General features: G+C 43.8%; 2 protein-coding genes across 2 annotated transcripts; one reads left to right on the forward strand and one right to left on the reverse strand.

Moving 5' to 3' along the window:
* Positions 1-1,013: 1,013 nt before the first annotated feature.
* On the forward strand, positions 1,014-13,009 carry ZFYVE19 (zinc finger FYVE-type containing 19). The gene is made up of 11 exons (XM_058807870.1): positions 1,014-1,216; positions 1,780-1,901; positions 4,342-4,395; positions 4,904-5,064; positions 6,268-6,413; positions 7,293-7,407; positions 7,957-8,166; positions 8,662-8,741; positions 9,444-9,554; positions 10,951-11,093; positions 12,482-13,009. The coding sequence occupies exons 1-11, from the start codon at positions 1,163-1,165 to the stop codon at positions 12,552-12,554; spliced, it is 1,269 nt and encodes a 422-aa protein (XP_058663853.1). The 5' UTR covers positions 1,014-1,162; the 3' UTR covers positions 12,555-13,009.
* A 4,802-nt stretch (positions 13,010-17,811) lies between these two features.
* Positions 17,812-24,443, reverse strand: PPP1R14D (protein phosphatase 1 regulatory inhibitor subunit 14D). The gene is made up of 4 exons (XM_058807873.1): positions 24,261-24,443; positions 20,070-20,165; positions 19,860-19,892; positions 17,812-17,880 (listed from the first exon to the last, which is right to left on the reverse strand). The coding sequence occupies exons 1-4, from the start codon at positions 24,441-24,443 to the stop codon at positions 17,812-17,814; spliced, it is 381 nt and encodes a 126-aa protein (XP_058663856.1).
* Positions 24,444-25,312: the final 869 nt, after the last annotated feature.

Below are 25,312 nucleotides of genomic sequence, written 5' to 3' on the forward strand. Positions count from 1 at the left end.
CCATGGACGGGAAGGGTCCCTTGGGCTGCTGCTTGTATTTTCTCTTCCAGAGCTGCACTCCAAATTCCACCCGTCAGTCGGTAGGTTGCACTGTAACATCAAGGCTGAAGTCTCCTGGTCCTGTTTTCCCATTGAGCAGCTCAATAGCAAAGACAATGAAGCTTTTAGTTGATTTTGTCCCGATTCCCTGCTTTATGCCTACAATACCTGGAATGTCCGGGTGGTCTCTAACACAATTGCTGGACAGGTAAGAAGTTTAGCTTCCAGCTGTCTTTCTAATGTTTTTTACCATTAAAAAACCTAACCGAACAAAAACCCCAACAAGCACACAAATGCCAAAAATGAAAGATTGAGAGAGAACCCCCCCATTTTTTCCCTTTAAATTCAGCTTAATTCATATATTAATGAATTTTACTTCCTGGAATAAATCAGTGAGTTTCCTAATTAAATTGTGTGAGTCTTTACAACGTGGGGTTATATATTAAACTGGAAAGAATGCACAAGGCACCTGTAAACCCACGCAGTTAACAGGATGACTCACTTGCACTCCGTGACTCTTTTTGCAAACACTGCAGGACACTTACTCCTGAGGGCAGGCGGATCAACACTGGCAGAAGGATGGGTTGGAGTTTTGCAGTTCGGCTGATTCCTGCTGTTCTGAGCCAGGATCTTACCACAGGTTTCGGACAAAAAGAAACCACCCAGAGTAGCTTGAGAGCAACACTGTCAGCCTGAGAGAATACACTTTCTTGTTTTATTAACACCCAAGAACAGCTAATGCCCTCCGGGCCAGAGCGCCTCAGGCGGGGGCGGGCAAGGGCACCGGACTGCACGTACCACAATGCATCGCGCGGCGATGGTAGCCGAGCCGGCCGGCCACTGGGATCGTGTGGAGCTCTGGGTAGTGTAGTTTATTTGCGAGAGCCACCTGGCGTCTGAAAGCGGGTAGGGAGGAGCAAAGGACTACAACTCCCGTAGGGCCGTGCGTCGCCAGCTCTGCGTTGAGGGGACGGGAGGGTGGTGGCCGCGGCTCCCGGCTTGTGACAGCCCCGCTCGCCGCCGATCCTTGGGCCTGAGGCAGCCGCAGCACCGGGCAGACCATGGAGGTTGGGATAGCGGGGATGCAGCGCCGTGCCTGAGGGCGGGCTGGGGCGCTAGCGCCATGGATAGCCGGTGCTATGGGTGCGCGTCCAAGTTCTCTGTCTTCAAGAAAGAGGCAAGTCCGGCTGCGGGGGTCAGGAACGGGCTGGTCCCGCGGATGCCTCCCCCGCCGTGCGAGGGTCTGAGAAGGGAACCGGGAGCTGCTTCGGCCGGCGCCGAGACACGCTTCCCGGCCAGCATCCTGGCGCTGTTGTCCTTGCTTACTGAGCTCTCGTGGTGCCTAATTCTGATATGTCTTCATTACTGACCAAAAACGCAAAAAGTCATTGAATGCCATCCCTCTAATCCAGGATTCTGTCATGGTCTCACACAACTCACACACACACACTTCGCTAAACTATGGGGTGAAGTGGTGACTCTGCTCCCAGCAGGAGTTTTCTGGTTCTTGAGTCTCCAAGGTTCTTGAGTCTCCAAGGTTCTTGAGTCTCCATATCTTAGCCGGTGAAACAGTTCTTGAGTCTCCGTATCATAGCTGGTGAAGCAGTTCTGTCACACAGCAATCAGCAGTTACCCGGCATTATTTTGTGTGTGCTCGGCACGGGCACTGTGCCCGCAAGCGGCAGCGGTGTGGTGGCCAGGTGGTGAAGCCCTTCCTGCCCCTCTCTCCTGTCTCTGCAGTGTGGCTGCAAGAACTGCGGACGCTCCTTCTGCTCGGGCTGCCGGAGCTTCAGCGCTGTTGTTCCCCGCTGTGGAAACACTCAGCAGAAGGTGTGCAAGCAGTGCTATGGGAAACTAACTGGGTAAGATGGGAATGTTTCTTCACCCAAAGACAGTTTGCTGCTTTTTTCCTTCAGTTTGCATTCCATGTGGTGTTGCCGATTTCTGCAGGAAAGCTCTGCCTTCCATATGTGCAGGGATGCTGCCTGTACCCCAGAATATCAAGACATTTCTGAACTTGTTGTTATATGAGCTGTGCAGTCCTAACATAGGAATCAGGATTTGTGCCTGTCCTCTATGGTTGACAAAGTAGTTTGAAAGCATCAGGTTTAAATCTTCATGGATGGACACTGAATTCCTGTGGACAGCTTAACTAGATGGGCTGAGGTTAAGCCAGCCAGAAATCTATACCACTTTAACAGTTCTGGCAGTCTTCTCAGATGTGAATAGTTGAGTAGCCTGACAATAAGATGTTCAAAATCTTATTAATTCTGTGGGCAAACAATGAGGGATCTCTGCTATGTGTGGCCTGAAGGCATAAAGTTTTGTAGCCTAAAATCTATAAAATTTTTGCTTTTAAAAGAAAACTTTAAAAATTATTTGCAATCATAACCAGTAGACTTCCTGTTGAAAACAAAACACAAATTTTGAAAACAAAATTCAGTCGCAGCAGGATTATAGACTTGAGCAAGCAACACAAGAACACAGGTGTACACCAGAATTCCTCTGTCAACCAATTTTTTTGTGTCCTCCTTTTTCTCTTACATTTCTCTTGTTTCTTTTCCTCACTTTTCTCCTATAGCATGGAATTTTCACCAGCAAGGGGGGAATTTTCTGGCTTTGCAGGTGTCTAAAGGAGAAGAGCCTCATTAGTGAAGGTCTTCATCTTCACAGGCTGCTGAAAACTGTGAAGGACAGTATTCAGTCTTTTCAGTTTTGAAATTTTCTGATTTCCTTCAAACTTCAAAGCCATTAAGAAAACAGGACCACCTGTCTTGATGTTTCCTCTGGGTGTTTTTTCCTCATAATTTTAATATCAGCACTAGGGAGTTACAGCAGAAAAACAATCTTCCCTGGCTGGATAGCAGGTAGATTATAGAATCATAGAATGGTCTGGGTTGGAAGGGACCTTAAAAATCATCTATTTCCAGCTGCTGTGCTGTGGGCAGGGATGCCTTCCACTAGACCAGGTTGCTGAGCCCCATCCCACCTGACCTTGAACACTTCCAGGGATGGGGCATCCACAGCTTCTCTGGGCAACCTGTTCCAGTGTTTCACCACTCTCCAAGTAAAGAATTTTTTTCCTAGTATCTAATCTAGACCTGTGCTCTTTCAGTTTAAAACTATTCCCCCTTGTCCTGTCACTATGTGCTCTTCTGAAAAAGTCCTTCTCCATCTTTCTGGAAATTTCTGGGAAGACCCCAGAGCTGAATGCAGCACTGCTGGTGGGGTTCCATGAGAGAGGAAGAGATGGGTAGAATCCCCTCCCTTGCCCTGCTGGCCATGCTGCTTTGGATACAGCCCAGGACACAGTTGGCTTTCTGGGCTGTGAGCACACATTGCTGGGTCATGTCCAGCTTCCTATTCACCAGCACTCCCAGGTCCTTTTTGGCAGGGCTGCTCTTGATCTGTTTGTGCCCCAGCCTGTGTGGATACCAGGAGTTGCCCCAACCCAAGTGCAGCACCTTGCACTTTGTCTCGTTTCACCTCGTGAGATTCCCAAGGCCCCACTTCTTGAGCTTGTCCAGGTGCCTGTGGATGGCATCCTGTCCTGCAGGTAACACACATAGGCTGCAGTTCTGTAAGCTGCATATGTTGTTCTGCATGCAAATAGCTTTCAGAATTGAAGCCTTAGAACTTTCGAAAGTGTTCCAACAATGTTGCATTCAGTCATTACTATATAGGCCTTAGCTGTGATTTCTAAGAACAAATAAAATATGCTAACTAACTTACATAAGTGTCTACTTTAGTCCCTCAGCCTGAGCACAGCAAAGTAGAAGAGTTAGATGTGTTTTAGGTGCAGTGTTCAAGTGTTTTGTAGGATGTTATATAATAACTTCTGTAACACTTTGTTTTACTTGTATGTTATATAATTCTGTGTTTGTTGCATGCCCCATGTCGTTCCAGAGAGTCCTGCTGCATGGAAGCTAATTACCCTGGGAGTCTCACCTAAGTACTCCCTGCCTGCCCTCTGAGCTGGGAGGTGCAGGCTGTGGGAGGCAAGGGTATTTCAGCCCCACCTCTTTGGGTCACTGGTGACCGAATTAAGTCACATTCTGTCCAGATGCAAAACAACTGGACCAAAGGACAGAGATGAAGGCTCCCGCTGTCCTGGACAGCTATGTTGTCTTAATCCCTTGCATAAGCTGATTCCTCTCAGTATTAACGAGGTTAAGAAAGGGGCTGTACCAAGAGGTCAAGAAAATCCCACTGATTCGTCTTGAGATGAGAGACTAGATGATTGTCAGTATTGTCAAGTATTGTCAGTATCTTGAGTTCAGAGAAATCATTTTTGTCTTTCAGAGAAGAATCTCAAAGCAGTTCAGCAAAATGGTCACCACCAGAAAACTACAAAAAGTGAGTTGCACTTGCCAAGCAGTTCTTTCTACTGCAGACAAGCCTTTTAGGGCTTCCTCTTCCCCTGTGGATACCAGGAAAAATGGGACTTGTGGTGTGGGTATTGGCTTGTTCAGAGTTAGATTAAAGATGGACGTTTTGTTTTGCTGTTTAGGCTGTTAGTTTGTTTGGAGGGGTGGGGGCTATGCCCTTTTGAATGGACTCCTGAACAGCCACCTGCCTGCAATTATCTGTGGCTGATCAGAGTTGGCTTGGAAACAGGAACCTTGTGGTGAAATGTTCCTTGTCTGCTGGGAAGTGCTGCTGGGAAGTGCTGCTGTTCTTGTAAGATAAGGTTTGCCTTACTCTTAGGAGTACTTTATTGTGCTAATATTGGAGAGAGTAATTTCATTTCTGTTCTGCACTGGCATTCTTCAGATAGCCTATTGGGTTCACAGAGGATGTTTTCTTATCTCCAGGTTAAAATCCCTGTTCTCATTGACGTGTATTTTTTCCCTCCTTGTCACAGGCGTGTAGCAGCTTTCGAGGCTAAACAAAACCAGCTGAAAGACCAACAGAAGACAGCTGCAAAGCCCCCAGGTCGAGCAGGCTGCAGATACCAGGGACTCTCAAAAGAGGATAGAGCTATTGCAGAGAGACTGGAGAGGCTCAGGGAGGAAAGGAAACCAAGTGAGTTTTAGAGAACACCATAAATACCATGGGTGGGAACACTACTATTTGGGAAGAAATGAACCTGGAGGGAGAGGGAAGTGCTGGGCTCTAAGTGGCTGTGATATTAGGGGGATGGAGGCTTAAAAATAGGACAGAGCATCCAAGGTCTGCTGCCACAATGGCCAACTTCTACCATGATTTCAGATCAATGTTCCAGTTTCATTTTGCTTCTTGGGGTTTCTCTTGAAACTACTACTTGGTTTTGGAGCAGTGTCTTACTCCAAGTAAAATCACTTCCTCATTTTCCATTTTTTGGGGTAAAAAAATGTGTCAAACCCACTTGGAGTAGAATGAAATGAAAGTCTTTGGCCAAACTATTTTGAAGAAGGTTTCCTGTGAGTCATTGTCAACAGCAGTTCCAGTCTCTGTGGGACTATATTCTGACCAGCCTTTTCTCACAGAGAAGGAAAAGGATTTTCATCCCAGTCTACAACTGCCAGGTTCTGGGACTGCTTTGAGGTGCTTGCATGAGTTTAAACTATTTTAAATGTTATATATGGTCTCTAAAAGAAAAAGAACACTCTTCAGAGTGGTTACCTGGTTATAGAATCATCGAGTCAAACTGTCCACTGCCAAGTCCACCACTAAACCATATCCCAAAGTGCCACATCTACACATCTTTTGGGTACCTCCAAGGGTGGTAACTCAGCCACTTCCCTGGGCAGCCTTTTCCAGGGCTTGACAACCCTTTCTGTGAATTTTTCCTGATATCCAATCTAAACCACCCCGGAATAACTTGCAGCCATTGCCTCTCATCCATTATGTGGCCGGGAGGAGTTTCAGTCTGATAAGGCTGGGATTGCACTGGGAGATGTGGGACCAATGGACTGAACTGCCTAAATTATACTAATTTCTCTGCCTGTCCCTAGAATCCCAAGTCAGCTGATTTCCAGATGACATCACCCTAATACTTGTGTTATGGCTAGGAGATAAACTGTGAAGAAGGCAAGGGCTTGGAAGAAAGGGATAGCAGTTAGCATCAGGTAGTCTTGGAGTCACTGCAGTATGACCCTTCATTCACGCCCAGGCTGAGCAAGGTTTTTGCTCAGGTGTTCCGAGTCTGATTCCAGAAAGAAATACAATTTTAAGGAGAAAAAACATGTAGCTTTTCATTTTCAGTAAAAAGAATAATCTCCTCCCTTGTGTTATTGTGAATTGCAGAGTCCATCCCTACTCAGGCTGAGATCGAAGCTAGGCTGGCAGCCCTGAAGGAGGATGGCCGAGGACCTGTTCCATCCACACAGGAAATGGAGGACCGGCTGGCTGTCCTGCAGGGTAGAGATCCTCCTTCCCAAGCTCCCAGACCTGTAAGCTCTCTCAGCTCTTTAGTCAGCAATTTATTCTGAGCTGACACAGTAACTGGTGTCACAACATGCTAACCATTCTTTCTTCCTTCAGCCTTTTTGTGTCCGGGTAGCTTTCTTCAGAAATCTCTGTTTCCTGATTGTGTCATTGCTCCAGAAGCAAATCACCAGCCTTTACTCGTTCACTGCTTTAATTTGAATGCAGCATGTTCCTTTATGCCAGATGTAGTTTGTGTGTATATTTTTAATAATAGATGTTAGGGTTTTTTATTCTCAATTCATTTATGTACATAAGTGGTCGCAGTTTTTCAGAGCTGTTTGTGTTGGAGGCTTATCAGCTCTACCTTCTAATTACATCTTCTAGTTGTTACTGCATACCAGCTGGGCAGAAACCTGTTAATTTTAACAGAAATGGAAGCCTAGCATGATTTGTCTGAGTTTTCAGAGGAACCGGTTGGATATATGCTTTGAAAGCCTATAGGAATGATCTTGTCCCCCAAGATACCATTTCCTTATGGTTCTTTCAGCTGCATGCCATCATAGGTCTCCGTGGGGCTTGCTGGCTGGCACTGTTGTGAATGGTGCTTTGTTTACACTGTAGGTAGTGGCAGAGCTGGAGTTGGGACCCAGCAATACAGATTTCTTTACACTCAGCACCCCTTTGCCTTCTTTGGGTGACTGCTCTTAGAGCTGTGTGCATTCAGCACCTCTGAAAATGAAGCCCTTACAAATCTTACACCACATAACTGTAAACTGAGATTCTCAATGTTAGTGGAGGTGTCTTTGTATAGCTCCCTTCTAGGGTGATCTTGATTGCCAAATTTGATTGAGTACGCCACTTTCCTCTCATTTGCCTTTTCCCACACTCCCCTGGTTCCTTAGGTGCACCAAGCCCCGGATACCCGAAGTTTGGTCCAGCAGACAGATGACCTGTTAACTCAACTGTCTGAGGAAGTTGCCATTGATAAGCATTACAGACCAAGTGCTCAGCCTGAAGGTATCTGTTTTGGCTTCTAAAGATCTGTTTACATCTAATAATGTATGTGCTATGCTAAGAAAGGAGTTTGTCCCTCTCTATGTAACTTAACAGGTGAGCTGAATGTCCAGTTTGTCCATATCTTCCCCTTATAATCCCTTGCACTGACCAAGAGTAGCTCCTCACTGGGTCTTGGTGTCTTTGCTTGGAGATAGTTCCTTCTTGTCAGGGTTGTATTATTCAGATTCTCTGTTTCTCTAGAGTGACTCCTCTCTGGGGAGGAGCTGTTGCTACTGCTAATGCACCTGTGCACTGTTACAAAACATCAGAATCCAGCATACCATTGTCTTTCTGGCTACATTGCCTTCTCTGTAATCTCACTGTAAACCACAGATTAGCTCATTTTCTTCTCTTCATGTACAGTGAAGATCCTACTGGCATGCCTTTTCCTCTCATTATCCAGTTTTAGGGAGAGCAGCAAGCTGCTCTCATAGCATTATTTGTCGTGTTTTCTGTGCCCAAGGAACATGGCTGCTGAGTCACCAGTGTGTTCTGTGTGTCTGTCTGCAGCTGCTAGTAGCCAGAGTTTGAATGATCTCAATCGGGGAAGTGAAGATTGTGTTTGCCTTGCAAATCTGGACCCAAAACAGCTAGAGGAAGAGAAGAATAAACTTCTAGCAGAAGCTGCTGCTGAGCTGCAGGAAGAGAACACTAGGCAGGAAAAGATCCTACAGGTTGCCAAGAGACTGGCAGCACTCAAAGGCGAGGACCCAGAGAAAGGTTGGTAGCAGATGAGAATACAGTGCCAAGAGAGGAATCGAGTTGCTGTGACAGAGTAAATTTTTTATTAGTGTTTATCCATTTAATTCTTCTGTTCTGCAAGAAACAGACTGAGATTTAGTTCTGTCTGCAAAGTTGTACAGGTTGGTTTGTCATGAAATCATTACAAAAGATCTAACTTGAGGGTAAGGGCTGGCACTGTAAGGTCAGACTGCATTGTCTTGCACCCTTCTTTGGGATAATTCTAGCATGCTCTGGTGAGGTTAACAAAACTTTTTTTAAAGGAAAACTCTGGTTTTGGTGGGGATCTTTTCCATCTCTCTTCCAAGTATTGAAAATAAACAGTAATGTCCTTTATGAGGAACCTGCACCTTAAAAGGTCAGAGCCAGAATGCCACAGCCAGCTCACACCACAAAGAATTGTCTCTGGTACATTAGTGTGCACAAGGCTTGAGGCAGGTGTGAGTTACAGTCTCACATTTCTTACTCCTACAGTTACACTGGAAGCCTATAGGCTCCCTGACAGTGATGAGGAAGTGGCTGAGGAGGAGGCCATTCGCCGAGTGCTGAAACAGGTCAGAAGTGGCAGCTGTGGCCTTGTTTTTCTTCCTCTTGTTTTTGTCTTGTGTGTGTGTTACCTGGTGAGTGTACAAAGGTTGTGTTTCTGTTCCTGAGAAGTTTTCTTCCTTACTTTCCTAGTGCTTTTCCAATACTAGCTCCCATGGCCCATTCAGCTATTTGACAGGCAGTTGAAAACAATACTTCTAGTCTGTCACACTGTCTTTCTCATTCATGCTTAGTGTCTCTTGTGGTCTGTATGTCTCCTGTATAAACACACTTTGCTGGTATTTCCTCTCTTCTTGTTCTGTTTTCCTCCAGCCCCTTAGAACATGGATGATGAGATGTGTGCTGTGTAGCTCAGCTTACACCTACATTTCTCCCCAAAATGTATATGAATTGTCTGGCAGGCAGACCTGAGCTTAAGTTTGTCTGATATGTCACATGTGTTTGATTAGCATGATGCTGAGGACCTGTTAGCTGCACTGCAAAGCAGAGTGTGTGAGCTGCAGGCTCCTGCTGCTGCAGACTATCCACAATGCACACACAGTGTTCCAAGTGCAGAGTGACCTTACATCTGGCTGGGTAACACCAGCTGCATTCAGACTTGTCATCTCCTGTTACTGCATGAGAGTACTGAGTGCAGGAGGTTTAGGGCCTGGAATGAGGCTCCTAGCTGTGTTTGAAACAAGAGACTTCTTGCTTTGTGTTGTTACCAGCTCACAGAGGAAGCAGCCCTGGATGAAGCAAGTGGATTCAACATTCCCCCAGATCAAACCACCCAACCAGGATCCTCACAACAGAACCTGTGTAAGCAAGCAAAGCAGAAGGTCAGTGGAATGGTCAGGATCTCTTGAACTGTGTCTGGAATGTTCCAGGGTGTCAGGAGAGTACAGTTCTGCAGCAGAAGTTTGTTGTATCCTAGGCTTGATGCAGAAAAAAAAATTAAATAACCAGTTTCTTCAGAGCTAACAAGCCAAGCAGCTTCTGCAAGGCTGACCTGCTCTGAACTCAACTGTGAATCATCTTTGTAATTATAAAAGGAATTGTTCCCTGGAATACAATTTGTTTCAAGCTGGCTTTGAGTTGAATGTTACAGAGTTGTGTAAACCAAGAGAAGTTGGTAGACACCTCACAATATGGATATTAGAGAATTATACATATATATGCATAATAAGATCAACAGGGCCATGTACCATACAATCTGAACCAAAGTAAATGGGAGGTTTCCCAGTGCTTTCAGCATGTGCAGAATGGAACCTCTAGATAGTATTCTACTGTTCATGTTCTCATATAATGTCAGAGGAGGGAATTAGTAGCAGGATACTCTATGCTTAGAGTGGATTCTGGCCTACTGTGGAAATATATACATAATCTCTAATGTATATTACAAGAATTAAATGCACCTGTGACTCACAAGCACCTGTCAGGCCTGCTCCCAGTGGAAGAAATTATATAATTGTAAACATTATCAAAAACATCCATCTCAGGTATGACACCTTGCATTTCTGGGATTACTGATGCAAAAGATAGTGTTAGGAAAAGACTGTGTCAGGAAGCTGCCTTTGCCAGTGTCCAGGCACAATGCCTCAGTGTGTTTTCAGCTGTACAAGAGTTCTCTGTAAGGGAGAAGGAGGCCATAGTTGGCTGTATGGATATATTTAGATTATGATTTCAGAAGATCTTTTTTGTCCCAGCCTCAGGTATGAATGCATAGTAGGGGCCTTTTGGCAAAGCACTTCCTTTGTCCCACACTTTTCTTCCCACAACAGGGAGAAAACAATGCCCCCACCGCCACATTCCTTTCCCTTCCCACATAGCCCCTTTCAGCAAAGCTGTTTGATCTCTTGCTTTTGCAGCAGGAATTGTCACATGGTATTGTCATGGTGCCTGCCAGAATATCTGAGCTTTATGCCCTTAGCACACACAATGTGGGTGTACATCACTGTAGACACTAAATGAGGCTGAATACCTGTTTACATTCCAAGCAACATAGATTTTAACCCAAATTCTAGAAAGTACCTTGGGTTTTTATTTAACAATTTAGATGCATATGGAGCCTGTCCCTGCACTCTGGGCAAGTTCATCTCACAGACTTAGGATCAACAGAGAGGAAACTGTTGGCAATGGGACAGGTCACTGTGGCCATCATGTATTACAGTTAAGGTCCTTTATTGCCCCTGTTGGGGTTTAAACTCTCTGTCTCTTGTTTTCTATGTGAATTAGAGCCACACTCCAGTCACCACAGCTCTTGCAAGGGCAGATGATAGTGATGAGGATGAGTTACCCTGGTGCTGCATCTGCAACGAAGATGCCACTTTGCGCTGCCATGGCTGTGACGGGGACCTCTACTGTCAGCGCTGTTTTTGGTGAGTCATCCAATTCCTCTGGGTCTGAGAGGTGGTCAGAGGTAAGCTTGGCCCCCTTTGGATGTTTTTGTCATTAGGCAGAAAAGCAGGCAGTAGGAGGCAAGATCTGAGGAATCCAGATCTGAGCTGAATACTAGTTGTTAGAGAAATACTTTGTGAGATCAGTAGTTGTCCCAGGCTTCAGGGACTAAACTGTTCCTAGGCAGAAATGCTTGAGTGAATGTTTGGGCACATTGTCTGAATGTCCTCTGGAGCAGCTGATAATGCTGCATTACGTGGGATGGGATAAATGAGACCATTGTTCAGTGACTCCTATGGCTTGTTAATGCCATTGATGGATGACCTAGGCTGGATTCCCTTAAAGGGGGAGATCAGATAGTATTAATTCCTGAGGGTTTTCTTATGTTGAGACTTTGCAATCCTAAGCCATATTAAAAAATTCTTTGTTGAAATATGTATGTGTGAGCCTTTTTACACCAGTCAGGCTGGTGAAAGACTTGCAGCAGCTGTTGTCTTTGTTCTTAAACACACGTAGCTAGATTTTTGACATAATTTTCAGATTTGTAGGGTTAATTCATTTAAATACAAAGTTATTCCTGACAAGTTGTGTGACTTCTTTTTTTCATACCTCAGAAGTATTGGATAGCTGGCTGGGTTCTCAGATTAGTGCTGGATGACATTAAGACAGGAGGTTGCTAAAAATGTGGTTGGGATAATAAGGTATGCTTTTTGTGCATATTCTCTCATTTCCTACAAATGTATTTGTAGGGAAATGCAAATGCAGTGGGGGAAATCCATATGAAAATGTTCAGAAAACATATGACTGGCAATGTTAGATTGTTAAAAACAAAGCATATGAACAAAATTATCTGACAGCAAACATCAGTAAAAGCAGATTTAACAGTCTGGCAGGTGAGTTTATCATCCACACACTGTGGATGCAGGACTGCAGTGTATTGGCAGCTGTCTTAAGCATGCCTGCTCCTGAGCATGCTTAAGACAGCTGCCCATGCACTGCATTCTTTTCAGTTATTTTCCAGAGTTTTCTGGAGGAGACTCATTTTGTCCATTGTCACAGTTGCTAATGTCCCTGGAATCACAGACACAGTGCTGAAAATGAACCATGAGTTACATTAATCTCTTCAAGAGGGAAAGAAACAGAAGGACCTGTTGTCATTTTCAAATCCAGCTGACAAGGATGAGTAGACCTTCCTATAAAGCATCGCAGAAATTTCTGTTGCAAGCAAATATCTTAAGTAGTTAGTCCACATGGCTGCCAGTCAGGTCCTCACAGCCTGGGGCTCCTGGGAGATATCTTGTGCAGTGGCTAAGGGTGGGTTCCTGGCCTGGGTATTTGCTTCTGACTGCAATTTGTACTTGCTTCTTAGGGAAGGCCATGAGGAGTTTGACCTGAAGGACCACCAGACCTCCCGCTATCATCTTCCTTGCAAACATAAGTGACCACACTTATGGGCAGAAGAGGAGCTGGAGAATGGGAAAACAGAGAAGCTAGCCAGATGGGAAGAATCTAAGTGGATTTGCAGCCAAAACGGGTGATGTTTTGGACAGTTACAGAGTGTGCTGTAATTTGAGAGAGGCTTGCAGGGCGTGTGACTTGGTCTTCACAAATACACCTGAGAAGTGCAGGGTTTGCTGTGCATGCTTGGGAATAAATGAGGACTTGATATGAGGAGATGGATACAAGTCCATAAATACAGATGGTAAAACAATGTGGGTAGCAGGAAAGATGTGTGTTTAAGGCAGTACTGACTGGCTGATAAATAACTTCCTGCTTTTACTAACAGCTTATACACTGGTTCAACAGGCAGCAAAGCACGTTGCACTGAGAAAAATGTTTGCATTGTGATCACATGTGTGATGGGAACTTGCAAAGCATAATAAAAATATTTACAGAAGCCTGTGGTTAAAGTCTCTCCTGAAAATGCCTGATAGCCCTTAACAAAGTGTTGGTTTCTTACAATGGTACGTTAATCCTAGTGTCAAGCAGCTTAGGGAAAGAAATGAAGAATAGTGAAGTCATCAAAAATGTTTCTGTGGTGTGTCTGGAAAAGATGCAGGGCAGTGTTGCTCACTGACATGAAAGGAAGGATCCTTTGAAAAGGTAATCTGCTACTGATACAGTGTTGTGGCCTGCAGTGGCTGTGCCACTGTGCATGTGCTGTAAGAGCAACATGTTAGTCTGAAATAGTTGTGTGTAAGTCTGAAAGCAGGATTTGACTTTATTATTTGGTCACCTGGTAAGATAAAAATGTTACCTGTGTGATGCTCTTCATCTGGTTAGGAGAGAAGCTCAGTTGCATATGTCCATATCTCTCCTGGGAGACAATCCAGATGCAAGTGGAACTTGCCAGTGCCCAGAACACCCAGAATTGCTTCAAATACCCAAGTAAATTGGCTGTAAACATGCTCTATTATTCGGTCAGGATGAGCTCTTTCCAAATAATGTGACTTCTGAGAGAGTTCTCTAAGGCTGACAAATTCCGATTGCAAGAAAATGAAGGATTTGCCCTTGACAGGGAATTTCCAATGAATCTTGCCTGTCTGGTTTGACATTGCCACTCCCAGCAGTCTGCCTTGCCCCCGTGCTTAAGGTCAGTGCCTCCGAGGTGAAGTGATGAAACAGTGTTTACCTGCACCTCTGGTCAGAGGACAGCAAATGAATTAAACCACTGTTGAAGGTGGGTTTCTGCTAATGTGTTGCTCTTGATCAGACTCTTCAACAAAAACCTGATTCAAACAATGTAGAATGGTAATACTTTAGATCAACACACTAAAAATGGCAAGCGTATCCAGGAGTGCCTTCTCTTAGGAAGGGTTGGCAAAATCCAACTTCTGTGGAGGACCTTCTTTCTCCTGGCAGCCCTTGCTTCACCAGTGCCTGTCTCATTGGGACAGGTAGATGGGAAAATTACTTGAGTTGTTCTGATGCAAGAGCTTGCAATTAACCCTGTGACACACAAAATTTAAGTAAGTTATTTAAGTAAGCCCTGAGGAGCTTGCAGTCTTAAAAATCAAAACAAAATGCTGTTCTTTTTTTATGTTATCATGATACTTTTTCATTGCTATTTGACATGGATAATTAGTCTGATAGTAAGACAACCCAGTTCTATCTGAGGTTAAAGCCTTCATGTTTTATGTATACAGGGGAAGGTACAACTATCTGTTTTTATTTCTCTCCTAAATTGATCCACTGCTTTGGGCTTCAGCCAGTGTCTTCCGCAAGCAGTTAGTAGTAATTTTGTTTCTTGATTTACAGCTGCTGGTTTTTTCAATATCTTAGTATGAGCTGGTATGATACTTGCAACATTTTGAATGCTTCATCAGCCACGACAAAACTTTGAGCTCCCTTGCAGTTAGGCAGCCTCTGTCTTGTAAGCCCTGCCCTCTTCACATCAGTAGTAATGGTGCAGGTTGCAGCCGGAAGCCGTTTATTTAGATTCCCAAATTGGTTTCTGTGGGGCCATCCCAAGGAATCTAGACATGCACCCAACCCATTACCTGAAATAGAACTTAGTCATACATGGAAGACTCTCTTCAAGTCATACAGACACAAGCTACTATTTTCCCTGCACCACTAATGGACATTTTTGTGGCTGCTGCACTTTCTGCATGTAATGGGGCATTTTAGTAGTAGCCCAATCACTTTCCCCTGAAAAGCTGTTCCCACTGTAGCTGCTGCCTCAGTGAACTCCATGTAGGAGGGGCAGAGGGGTATCCAGATGGGCTGTCTGCAGGAAGCACACCTAGTTGAATCTGTGTTGTGAAAGAGGAATGCTGCATGACCTTTAAGTGGGCAGTGCACTGTTAGCTCTGTTACTTACTCGCTATCCTTGTCTTTGAAAAGGTGCTGGTAAACAAAGACACTGGTAATCAGTCAGTTCCTGACAGGCCAGATCAACTTCAGTCATAGCTGTTCAAGCACAGAAGACAGCTTGGCATCTTCCAGAAAGAGATTCAACTTGTTTGCTCTTGTCTTTGTAGCAAGTCATGAGGGATTTTCTTTCCCTCTCATAATGTTTTGTATGTGAATTATCAAATGTGGGCTCCACTCCAACAAGAATTCAAATTAGAAAAGCTCATGAACTTTCATACATTGGATTATCTTGGTATAATCAAGAGGGCAAAGTTCCTTTCAAGCAACATTCTTAGACAGAATCTACATACTTATGCTAGTGGTGGTGCTGAGAAACAACAAAGTTTACTGGAAGATGTTTGTAACGAAAATTTTTCAAGCATTGATTTTAATCTATCCTTGTGGTCTAGTGTGAGAACAGCTAAAACATCAACCAAACCAAATGCGATTTACTACTGTTTAAGAATGAAACAAAAAAGAAGTTACTCTGATTGCATTACATTGTTTTTTCTTTTGCACCAGTGAGCTGATAAACCATCTAGCACTGGCCACATGTTGCCTTGGTCCCCTAATCTCAGTGTGCTCAGTTGAAGTGCTCTCAGGTATCATTATGTATCAGAATTCCTTATGTATCAGAAGCAATTGCACATGATAGGACCTATAGCTTACTCTTTTCCTGTTACTTGCAGAATAAGCATAAAGACAACTTTGGTCAAGCAGAGTTTTCAGAACCTGCTTTGGTTTTGATTTTAATAATGTCTACCTTAAAGCACAGACAAAAATTCCTTTTGCCTCACTCCATATTGAGGAAATACAGAACAGTTCCTGGGCGAAGAAACTGTTTCTCTTGGGCCAGAGGAGAGGCATGTCATGTTTTTGTGCTGTTGCAACTCAGCAGAAAAAAACAGAACCTCTTACTGGGGTATGTAAGTAATCTGATCTCCTATACTGCTGTGCAGTAGCTAATTGCATCTCTAGTTTAGGACATTCTCCTCGTGTCCTGTCCATCTAGCTCTTCCACCTGAACTTCTGTTTGATCCTAGTCTTTTTTTTACCAGTGCTCAGAGCTTTTTGTCGATATGCTGCTCTCATTTCTCCAGGGGTGTGTTACATGAGTAGCAGGTGTCATCCATAAGCCAGATCTGCACCCATTGCAGGTCTGGATTTTTGTTGTTATTTTACTGATTAAGTTGAGATTTCATGAGGGTAGGCATGTCCCACTGGCCCCTTATTAAGCCCAAATTGGCATGTTCCCAGAGCCATCAAAGACATATATTGGACCTTATAAAGAAAGACCATTTTCCAGCCTAGTGGGTGAGGCTTAGAACATCTTGGAGCAGCCTTAGAACAAAACATGAGGTCCATGGCTTGCCAACTTCCAATCAGATACAAGAAAAGCATGTGAAAGGAAGCAGGCCCTTATATCACAGTTGGTACTGCAGCTTGGATTTTGTCTTCTTAGAGGACACAACCTACAATTTCAATGACAGCTGGAAAATAGGAGGGAAGAACAAGATAATAGTCATCACACTGCTAATGATAAAGATGGAAAGGCTACTGGGTTTAAGATATTACTGGTCCAGCCCAAGAGTCCTTGTTTGTCTTTTTTAGCTAACCTGCATGCCCCTCTGGTTCCATAGTTGGTCCCTTCTGCCTGACTCACCAAACAGACAAAAGATTACTCAAAAGCTGGCCTTGAATGTTGTGCTCTTTAGTAGCTCCTCTGGATGTGACTCATCTCTTATGTTTGCATGGCCGGGTATCAACATAGGGACAGGGCATAATGTGAGAGCACTGCCTCAGCAATCAGCTTCCATTTGCTGTCTTATTTCCTAGTCCATGTGTCAAGTTACTGACTTGCTGAGAGGCTGGATGTAGTTTCCTCTGTATTTTTCCAGGCAAATACTAGTTGTAGCCAGAAGAGTTTATGCAGCAAAGTACTGTGTCCTACTTCCCTGCTCATTTGCGCGACCTACCTGTCTGCAAAAGACTCCCTCTGAGATGCTCCCTGAAGGGAAGTTGGGAGCAGGTATTTTTTACTTCAGTTTTTCTTTAGAATCTAAAGAGAGAGCAAAATCAAGCAGTGCATGGCTGGTTTTCTGTTTTAATATAAAATAGGTATTTTTCCAACATCTTTTTGAACTAGGAGAAAAATCATTCCCAGACCTTGTTCCTTTAGAAAAGGCTTCTAAGTCTTAAATTCCACAAAATGGAAAAAAAATAGTCATTTGCTGTAGCAGTTGCTTCACAAACTTCCCCTTAAGTAGACCAGGTGCACTCAAACTATCATATATATTTTCTGTCCAATCTTCATAAATAACAGAGGCTTAGTAAGACTTACAAAGTATGTGCAATGCTGTAGAGTCAGGCACAACAGTAACAGGCAGGAGATCACAATTGGGTTTAAGCCAGACTAAAATGAGGTGCAGCTTAACAGTGGCTGATTTTCCATGTTGATGAATGAGTGATAACGAATGCCTTGTTTGCCTTGCAATGGACGAAAAAAAGAAGTCTTGATGAACTCCTGAGAATTGTATTCAGTGCTCCTTGGCCAGCATGGAAATTCCTAGAAGAATCTAAAGGAGGGATATCTTGTCCTGTTCCTCAGGTTAACACACTCTTTAAGAATCAGGAAAATGTACAATCTAGCTCCCTGCTGTGTGTGTAGATTTGGAAGGAGTGGAGACTTCAAACCACTGGTACAAAGTTCACAAACTTGCTGAAGTTTCTCAATAATAATAATAAGTCCTAAACATACTCAGAAGTTCTGTTGCTGATCCTGGTTTTTGTCAGGAAGATACATGTTTCCTTGTAACCAAAGCTGGAGTTTCCATGTGAGCAAGGTCATTTCTTCTGAGGATTGGTGACTCTTCGGAGACCTCTCAATCGACTGAGCAATTCCGTGATGAAGTCCTACAATAAGAGTTGGTTGGAAAAGGATGTTGTATTAATTCCAGCACTCACCAGCCCAAAGCGACTTTGGCGTTTCCATCATTCCCACATTCACCCTTACATTGAGCAGAAACCACAATTTTGACATGTATTGAGCAAACATATCTTTTAGCTTAGGAAAGAACGAGAAGGGTCTAAAAGCTCCTCCCCTTTCCCTGTCTCCCTTTGGAACAGCCATGTTTACTTTCTCCTCAGGAGCTAGCCTGACCCTCTTTATCCCAGATACCTGCTTTTCCCACCGTGAGATGACCTCAGGATGCTGTTGTTCTCTTTTAGGTTCCACTGCTTCCTGTTGCCACCATAACCTCCTGCCCACTTCTGCTGCCCTCCCAATCTAGGACAAAGCAAGCTGTCCCTCTTGTTGAACCAGTAGAGCTCCATGTGAATTTCAAACCATCCTGGAGCTGTGCCAGTTCTACAAGGAAGTGGCTGGCAGAGAAGAGGTGGAGCAAAACATGTAGGACTAATGATAATGTTGAGCAGGGGTTGAGGACAGGCAGAGCAGATAGATGAGCAGTTAATGGAGACAAACCCTGACTACTTTGCTGACACAGCCAGGGACTATGAACTAAACTGGCCTATCTGGTTATTCCAAGCAGAAGGCAATGTGCAAACTTTACCCTCTGCATGGCAAGTAACACCACCATAAAGAGGTGTGCAGCCTTTCTTACCCAGAGACATTGCTACATGTTCTTGTAATTAGGCAAGGTCACTGGAAATACTGCAGCTTGTTACCATTTGTGCTGTGTGGAATCCCAGCATCCTCACTTGGGTGATCAGAGGTTGCCACATCATGCTCTGGAAGTAAATGCCTAGGATCATACCTTTCTTTTCAGTCAGTCCTTTCAGTTTCTTGTCTGTCTTCTGCAGTTAAACTCCTGAGATCTTTCAAGGGGACTGGATTCAAGATCCCCAGGGTGAAAGTATGTGTTTTTGCCAACAGGGCAGCAGTATCTATATTCAGCAGGTACTTTCATGGCTTCTGACTTAGCAGAGCAAACTCTCTTCTGTTACCGCTCTGGGAATGTGAAATTCTTGCCTCAGATCTGACATTCAGACACTCTGAAAACTATTTCATATTGCCAGCTTTGCTGAAAGCCCTGCTAGGAGAGTATCTGTGATGATTGCTACAGCCCAGTTTAATTTAAAAAAATTTCAGCGATACTAATATTGATTCAGTGATTGAATTTCAGTCATGCATTCATCTCATTTTCTGTATGTTCAGCACTGCACAGCCACATCAGCTTGACAACACGTGGAGTCTGATGGATGATGTGCAAGCAGAATGTTCACATGCAGTGCATGGGGCTGAAGCAGTGATGGGAACCACATTTTGCACAGGTGTGCAGTGCAGCAAAGGCAGTCCCTGTGTGGTGCATGCACACAGTATTGCCTCCAATTGTCTGGACATTGTGGGATTTAACTGTCTAATTCAAAGTAAAAACTTGCAAATTTATGTGGGGAAAAAAAAATCCATGTGTAAAATTAACCTACATGGCGACTGCTCAGCAGTTATCTGCCCAGTCTAACCTAAGGGCCGTTCTACATCCTTGTCACTCATAACCCTAGTGTTTTAAGCTAAGAATGCATTCAGTTAACAATGTAAAAATGGTTATGTGAGTTATGGCACTGTCTATGGCTTTTCTACACTGAGGATCAAACAGCAGCTCAGACTGATCAGCTTAGGATGTCTGAAACATGAAAAGAACTTCCTGTGATTGTAAAGCATAATTCATTATTTGCTCTAGCTCTGCCTTCAGCTCATTCATGTGCATTTATGTGTAATTTTACAATCACAGAATAAAGTGGCAAACACCTCCCATTATGATTAAACAAATCTGCAGCACAGTAGTGTCTTGGCTACTCAGCCAAGCAGCAGCAAAGACACCGTTACAGAATAGTATAACATGTACACATGTAAATTTATATGCTTCACTCACCTCTGTGGGGCTGGAGCACTCATGGAGGATTTCCTAAAAAAACAAGGAGTCATCATTTTAGTATTTCATGAGTTCTCCCCTCCCTACAAAGAGGAAGGCACAAGAAAGCATCATGCAACACTACCAACATCTATTCTCTACCCCACATGCCACTAGTCTTTATGAAGAGAACTTCACTAAACTTAAAATCACCAAGTCCCTCAATCTGACCTGTAGTTTTATTTTCTGTTCTTCATTAGGGACCTCCAGGAGATCTTCAAGATCAATTTGTGGTTCAGGAGCTGCTGCCTCTGTTTCCTCCCTTAGCTAAAAGGGAAGAAAACACCAGAGTTAATTAACCTTCAAACTTCTTAAGAACTCTAGAGGCCATCTTTAAAGAACTAAGCAGCTGAGTTGCAATAAAACTATGCAGCAAAGTTGAGGTCAAGATATAAATCATCTCAAAAAAGGGAGGTTCTTGTAATGAGGGCATGGATTCCAGCCCCTTTGTAGTGTCTGCTACAGCCACACATCCTGACATAGACATTCTTCATCTTTTCCAAGCACTACATGGCTCAGGGATCATCACCCACCATTGGAAGACCATTTCCAGGATATCAAACTGCAGTGCCACATATACCAGCCTGTGACACCCTTCTTCTATGAGGAGTTCACCAAACAGAACTCCAACAGGCTTAATCTTAGAGAGGCATAAATAACAGAAGGAGATTTTAGGGTTTTATGCTAATTACACTCATCTACTTTGTATTTATACTAAGGCTCTTGGCAGTAATGGAGAGAAAATTATGCTGTTGAAAGACCTAACAATATTTTGCCAGATTTCTCTAATAGATATGAGAGGGATATAATAGTCTCCTTTAATATGAGAGGGACTCCAATTTTTGGTGACTGGAGTGATAATCTTGTACTGCACAGGGGTGTTAGTTGGAAACATTTGTACACTTGATCACAGACACATTTTAGCTTCACAAATCTCTGCAAGGAAAGCCGCCTGTGTTTTTCCAGTGTATTTGCAAAATTAATCTTTCACAACACAAGATTAGTGATATTTTGGCATAGTAATCAGTAGAATAAGGATACTGGGTGAACAGCACAGTTTCTGATTGCCAGGTTGTGGCATTTATGGATGTGTCTATAAAACATTAAACATTAAAGACAATACTTACAGGAAAAAAAGAAACTTTTCCTGGGCAGTCACTGATACTAAGCCAGAGAGGAAGTAGAAAGCCCTTGTTTAACTTTGATACACAGCTAACTTAAGAATAAATAATAAACCAGAGTTAAATATATTGCACTGTGACCCACACAGTATTTCTTCTTAAAAGTAATATTTTTCATGTGACTTTTTAGAAAACAGGTGTTGATCCAGGCTGACTTTGTCTCTGGTTAAGAAGCTAAGTAGGCTGGGAAAGCTAAGTAGGCTGGGAGGGTGAGATAGGGTAGGAAATCCATGTGGTTTTTACTCCTAGTGTGGATGTTCTCCTGGATTCCATGTGCAAGGAATCATCTCGAAAATGAGTCTTAGTTTTGTTGCTAAAAAGCCTCGTGACAGTAAACATGGTAGCATTCCCTGCATCAGGGGGTAATGTTTGAGCTAACCTTGCTGTCATTTGAGTCTCTGGAAGACACCCAGGAACTGTGCACTGCCAAGGGCAGGTGGAGCAAAGTAAGAGGTAACAAAGAGACAATTGTAATGGAAGTTGATGGATACAAGGAAGCCTAAAGAAGCAGGGCAACTAAATAATCTTGTCACAATGCACAGAGGAGAGCAGGATGACCTGCTGGACATGTCTGTGATTACAAGTAATTTACTGTGGCACATGTATGTATTTGAAGAGATCCTGGTAACAGTCTCTGACCTGGCACGACATTATGTTATGTAGTTCCTTGTAGCAAATCTCTTATGCTGGCCTGAATACATCAGGAAGCAGGGAAATCTCTTGTGCTGAAGAGATACTAGCAAGGGCAATGTGTTCCTGTAAGGGCATGGCTGGGTTTCTCACTTGTGCCTGCTGGGATTTTGCAGTAGGGAAAAAGAATCCCCTTTGGGCATCTGCTCTGATGACAGTAAACAGCCTTCATTCTCTGGAAAACAGAACTGAACATAAACTGACTTGTTTTACTGACACCTTTGACGTGTAAAGGTCTATCTCTGTACACTTCAGCAGTAAGAGTAGCACATGGAGGACCCCATCCTGGGTCATGTTACTGGTCATACCAAGTGCTTCTTGTCTGTCTCAGAAAAAAAAGTGACAAAAATGTAACTCTTTAAAACTGCAGTAATTCTCCAAAGGGCACAATGTTCTGTTACTCAAAGCAGCAGACATTCTCCTTGTTTATCTCTAGCAAACCTCAACAGTCAGGAAAAGAACTCTGAATTGAGCTACCAACTCTAGGGACAGTCCCTCAAATGCCAGTGCAGGATGGCTGGGAAGCAATATTGTCACTGCCACTCTTTTGAACAGCCTTCATTCAGCAGGACTACCACGGTAGCACTTTGCAGACACACTGAATTTTGCCTGTCTGACTGGGTCTGCAGATAACTTCTGCTCCCATGTGCACTGTATAATGTTTCATAATGCATTATCAAGAGGCATAAGATACAGCTAAGAATTTCTTACTATCATTTTAATAAACTATAGAAAACAACTGGAAATTCACAACTAACTTGAAGAGATTAGTAATTTTTACTGGGCAAGCTGTGTTTGGGAAATCTAAAACAGTTAGTTAACTGAACAGAAGCAGTAATATACTCATTTTCAGAGGAGCCATGCATTTGCAGAAGAAGAAAGGACTTTTTTCTCCATATTTGTTTTCTGCCTGTTCTTTGCATAAGGCATAAATTAAAACAGAAATATTTTATCTCCCAACATGGCATGAGAATCTGGCACATTCCCACACAAATATCAAATACACAGTCACACAGGAAGTCACACAGAAAATTATTATAATAATGATCATAATAATAAAAGCAACAGCAACAACCATAATAAGGACAGACTTAAAAGCAGTTCCTGAAGTCTGGGTCTTCAGCTATGAACGTGACATTATTCTATAGTTCTCAGGCCCAGAAAATCAGCCTGGGCAGGCAAAAAATTTTCTGTACCATCATGGCAAGTAGCATGAAACACACCATTCATGGCCTGTTCTGAATGTCCACTTCAGTGTTGATTGCAATTTGAAACTGCTGATGCTCAGAGCGGAAGGCTCTAAAATATCATCAGCTCTTATTTCCTTGTGTCTCAAAAGTGTGCTTAACACTGTGCTGGGGTGCAAATACAGAGTACAGGGCAGAAAGGGCCTGGCAGTTCATTTAGTCCATCCCCATCCAGGACATAAATAAGCAGTTTTACACAATTTGTTAAACCCATTTGTGTCATCTGTTGAAGATGGAGATTCTCTGTGAGTCAAGAAAGCTGTATTTTCTTACTGTATCAGCCACTGCCCTAGAGAGAAAAGCAAAATCCTTAATCAAGCTATTTAAATGTATTTAAGATCATGATGTACAATGGAGGAAAAGCTTTCATCTTTTACTGTACCACACTCCAAAGGATTATCTCAACCACAGAAGAATGCTATTGCTTCTGAAAGCACCCAGCATAACTATTATGCATCTAAGGACAATATATGAATAGAAGTGATAGTACAGGGTTAAAATTTCAGTATACCCTGGCAGTGCTGGAACTTGAATGTCACTAACCCAGCGAAAAAATGCAACAGCTGAAGTAAAATCCTGTACCATTCAGATGCTATAGGCACTCCTGGCTCTTTCCTACTGGGACAGCTCTCAGGCAGGAAAAATTTGGGAGGGACCGTTCCTGGTGCAAAGGAAAGCTCAGGCAAGGGAAACAGCTCTGAGGTTTGGTGAAGATGGAGGCATAAGATTTCTACATGTGAGCAAGGAGTTTTTTTCCCAATCTCCCCTGTTGCCAGTAGTGTGTGCAGACTGCAGTTACAGCACATTCTGAAGTGTCTCATTCAAACAGCAGGTAGAGCCTCACTGTTGTGTCCCAAAAGAACAGGGATACACTGATCATTGTAACCCAGCTAGCCTGGCTACTGCTCACCACAAAGCCACTCACCACATGGAGCTCAGCAACAGGAGTCATCCCAGGTTTATACATCTCTCTAGGTTGTGCTACTCATGCTGAGCAATAGCTACACCCCCTCAGTGGATGCAGCTCCAGGCAGTTCAAAGCCAGCTGGATTGCATCAGTGCAAGCTTCCCTGCCTGCCGACACACCAGAGTGCTGCAGAGGGGGCACGGAGATAACCTGCTGGAAGCTGAAGACAAGGAACTATTTCCAGTGAAGCAGAGCAAGCAAACCTCTCTGCCAGCACACAGGGCCTCTAGATCCATTCACCTGACAAGCAAGGGGTCCGTGTGCCCCAGCTACTCACCCGGCACTGGTAGAGCTCCTGCAGCTGGGCGTTGATCCATTCCTCCAGGTCTAGCCAGCGCTGTAGGTCTTTGCGGTTGTACTTTATGGTCAGCTTGCCCAGTTTCCTGTGTGATGATTCCTCCCCAGGTTTCTCTGGTGTCTGGAAAGTCACCCGGGGCAGTGCACTGGAGTTGCTGGCCATCCTCAGTGCCTCCTCCTCTGACAGCAGGAACTCTCCTTCCTTTGGGCTCTCTCACCCCTTTTCTCTGCCTCCTTTACCAAAGCCTCTCTGCAAGCAGTGCCTCCCAGCACAAGCTAGTTACAGGCACCAGGGCTGGCAGGCATTGGTGATGCTAGGGAGAGAGTTAGGGGTGGCCACAGGGCTGGGGCAGCAGCCAGGCTCTGCAGGCTGAGTTACAGCTGCGGACTCTTGTGTTTCACCATCAGATGTGCTGACAGGAGCAGGGAGGCAGGCAGAGTTGTTGTAATAACATCTGTTGTTAAAAGAAGCCAAGTGAACCAGGGAATTGATGAACCATGTTTGTTAATATTTAACACAAGTCAGGTCCGAGAGGTGGGGAAGAAGGAGGTTTTAAATTACTGTTTTCCTACAGGCATAACTTACACACATGTGCAATTCCAGAGGGCTGAGCCATACATAATGCATTGAGTCCTGCTGCAGTTCATACTCAGTAAACTCCCTGCAGCTACAGGGTTTAGCTCCCTTTGAGATGGTATATTTGGCATTTTCCAGCTAAAGCACTGGACCCAGCACAGACAAGAAGTGGTCTGGAATCAGGCAGCTCATTCATTATTTTACAGCAGTAGGTCAGGAAATGACACTGCAACACAAAGTTGGGCTCAGCAGTTCCATTTTTCATTCTATATTCTCTAAGTTAAGTCTCCAGCTCTCTCAGAAATTTCTGTAGAAATCCCAGTATCATGAATTTGAAATTATTTGTGCAAGGAAATTTTGGGATAAAAGAACATATCTGTGCTCCAAAAGGAGCACTATTTGATGTGATGGCACTGCAGGGGAAGACCTCACTAGGGATATAGCACCATCTCCTT

This window comes from Ammospiza caudacuta, chromosome 6 (genome assembly GCF_027887145.1).
Source record: "Ammospiza caudacuta isolate bAmmCau1 chromosome 6, bAmmCau1.pri, whole genome shotgun sequence".
In the NCBI taxonomy this organism is placed as follows: Eukaryota; Metazoa; Chordata; class Aves; order Passeriformes; family Passerellidae; genus Ammospiza; species Ammospiza caudacuta.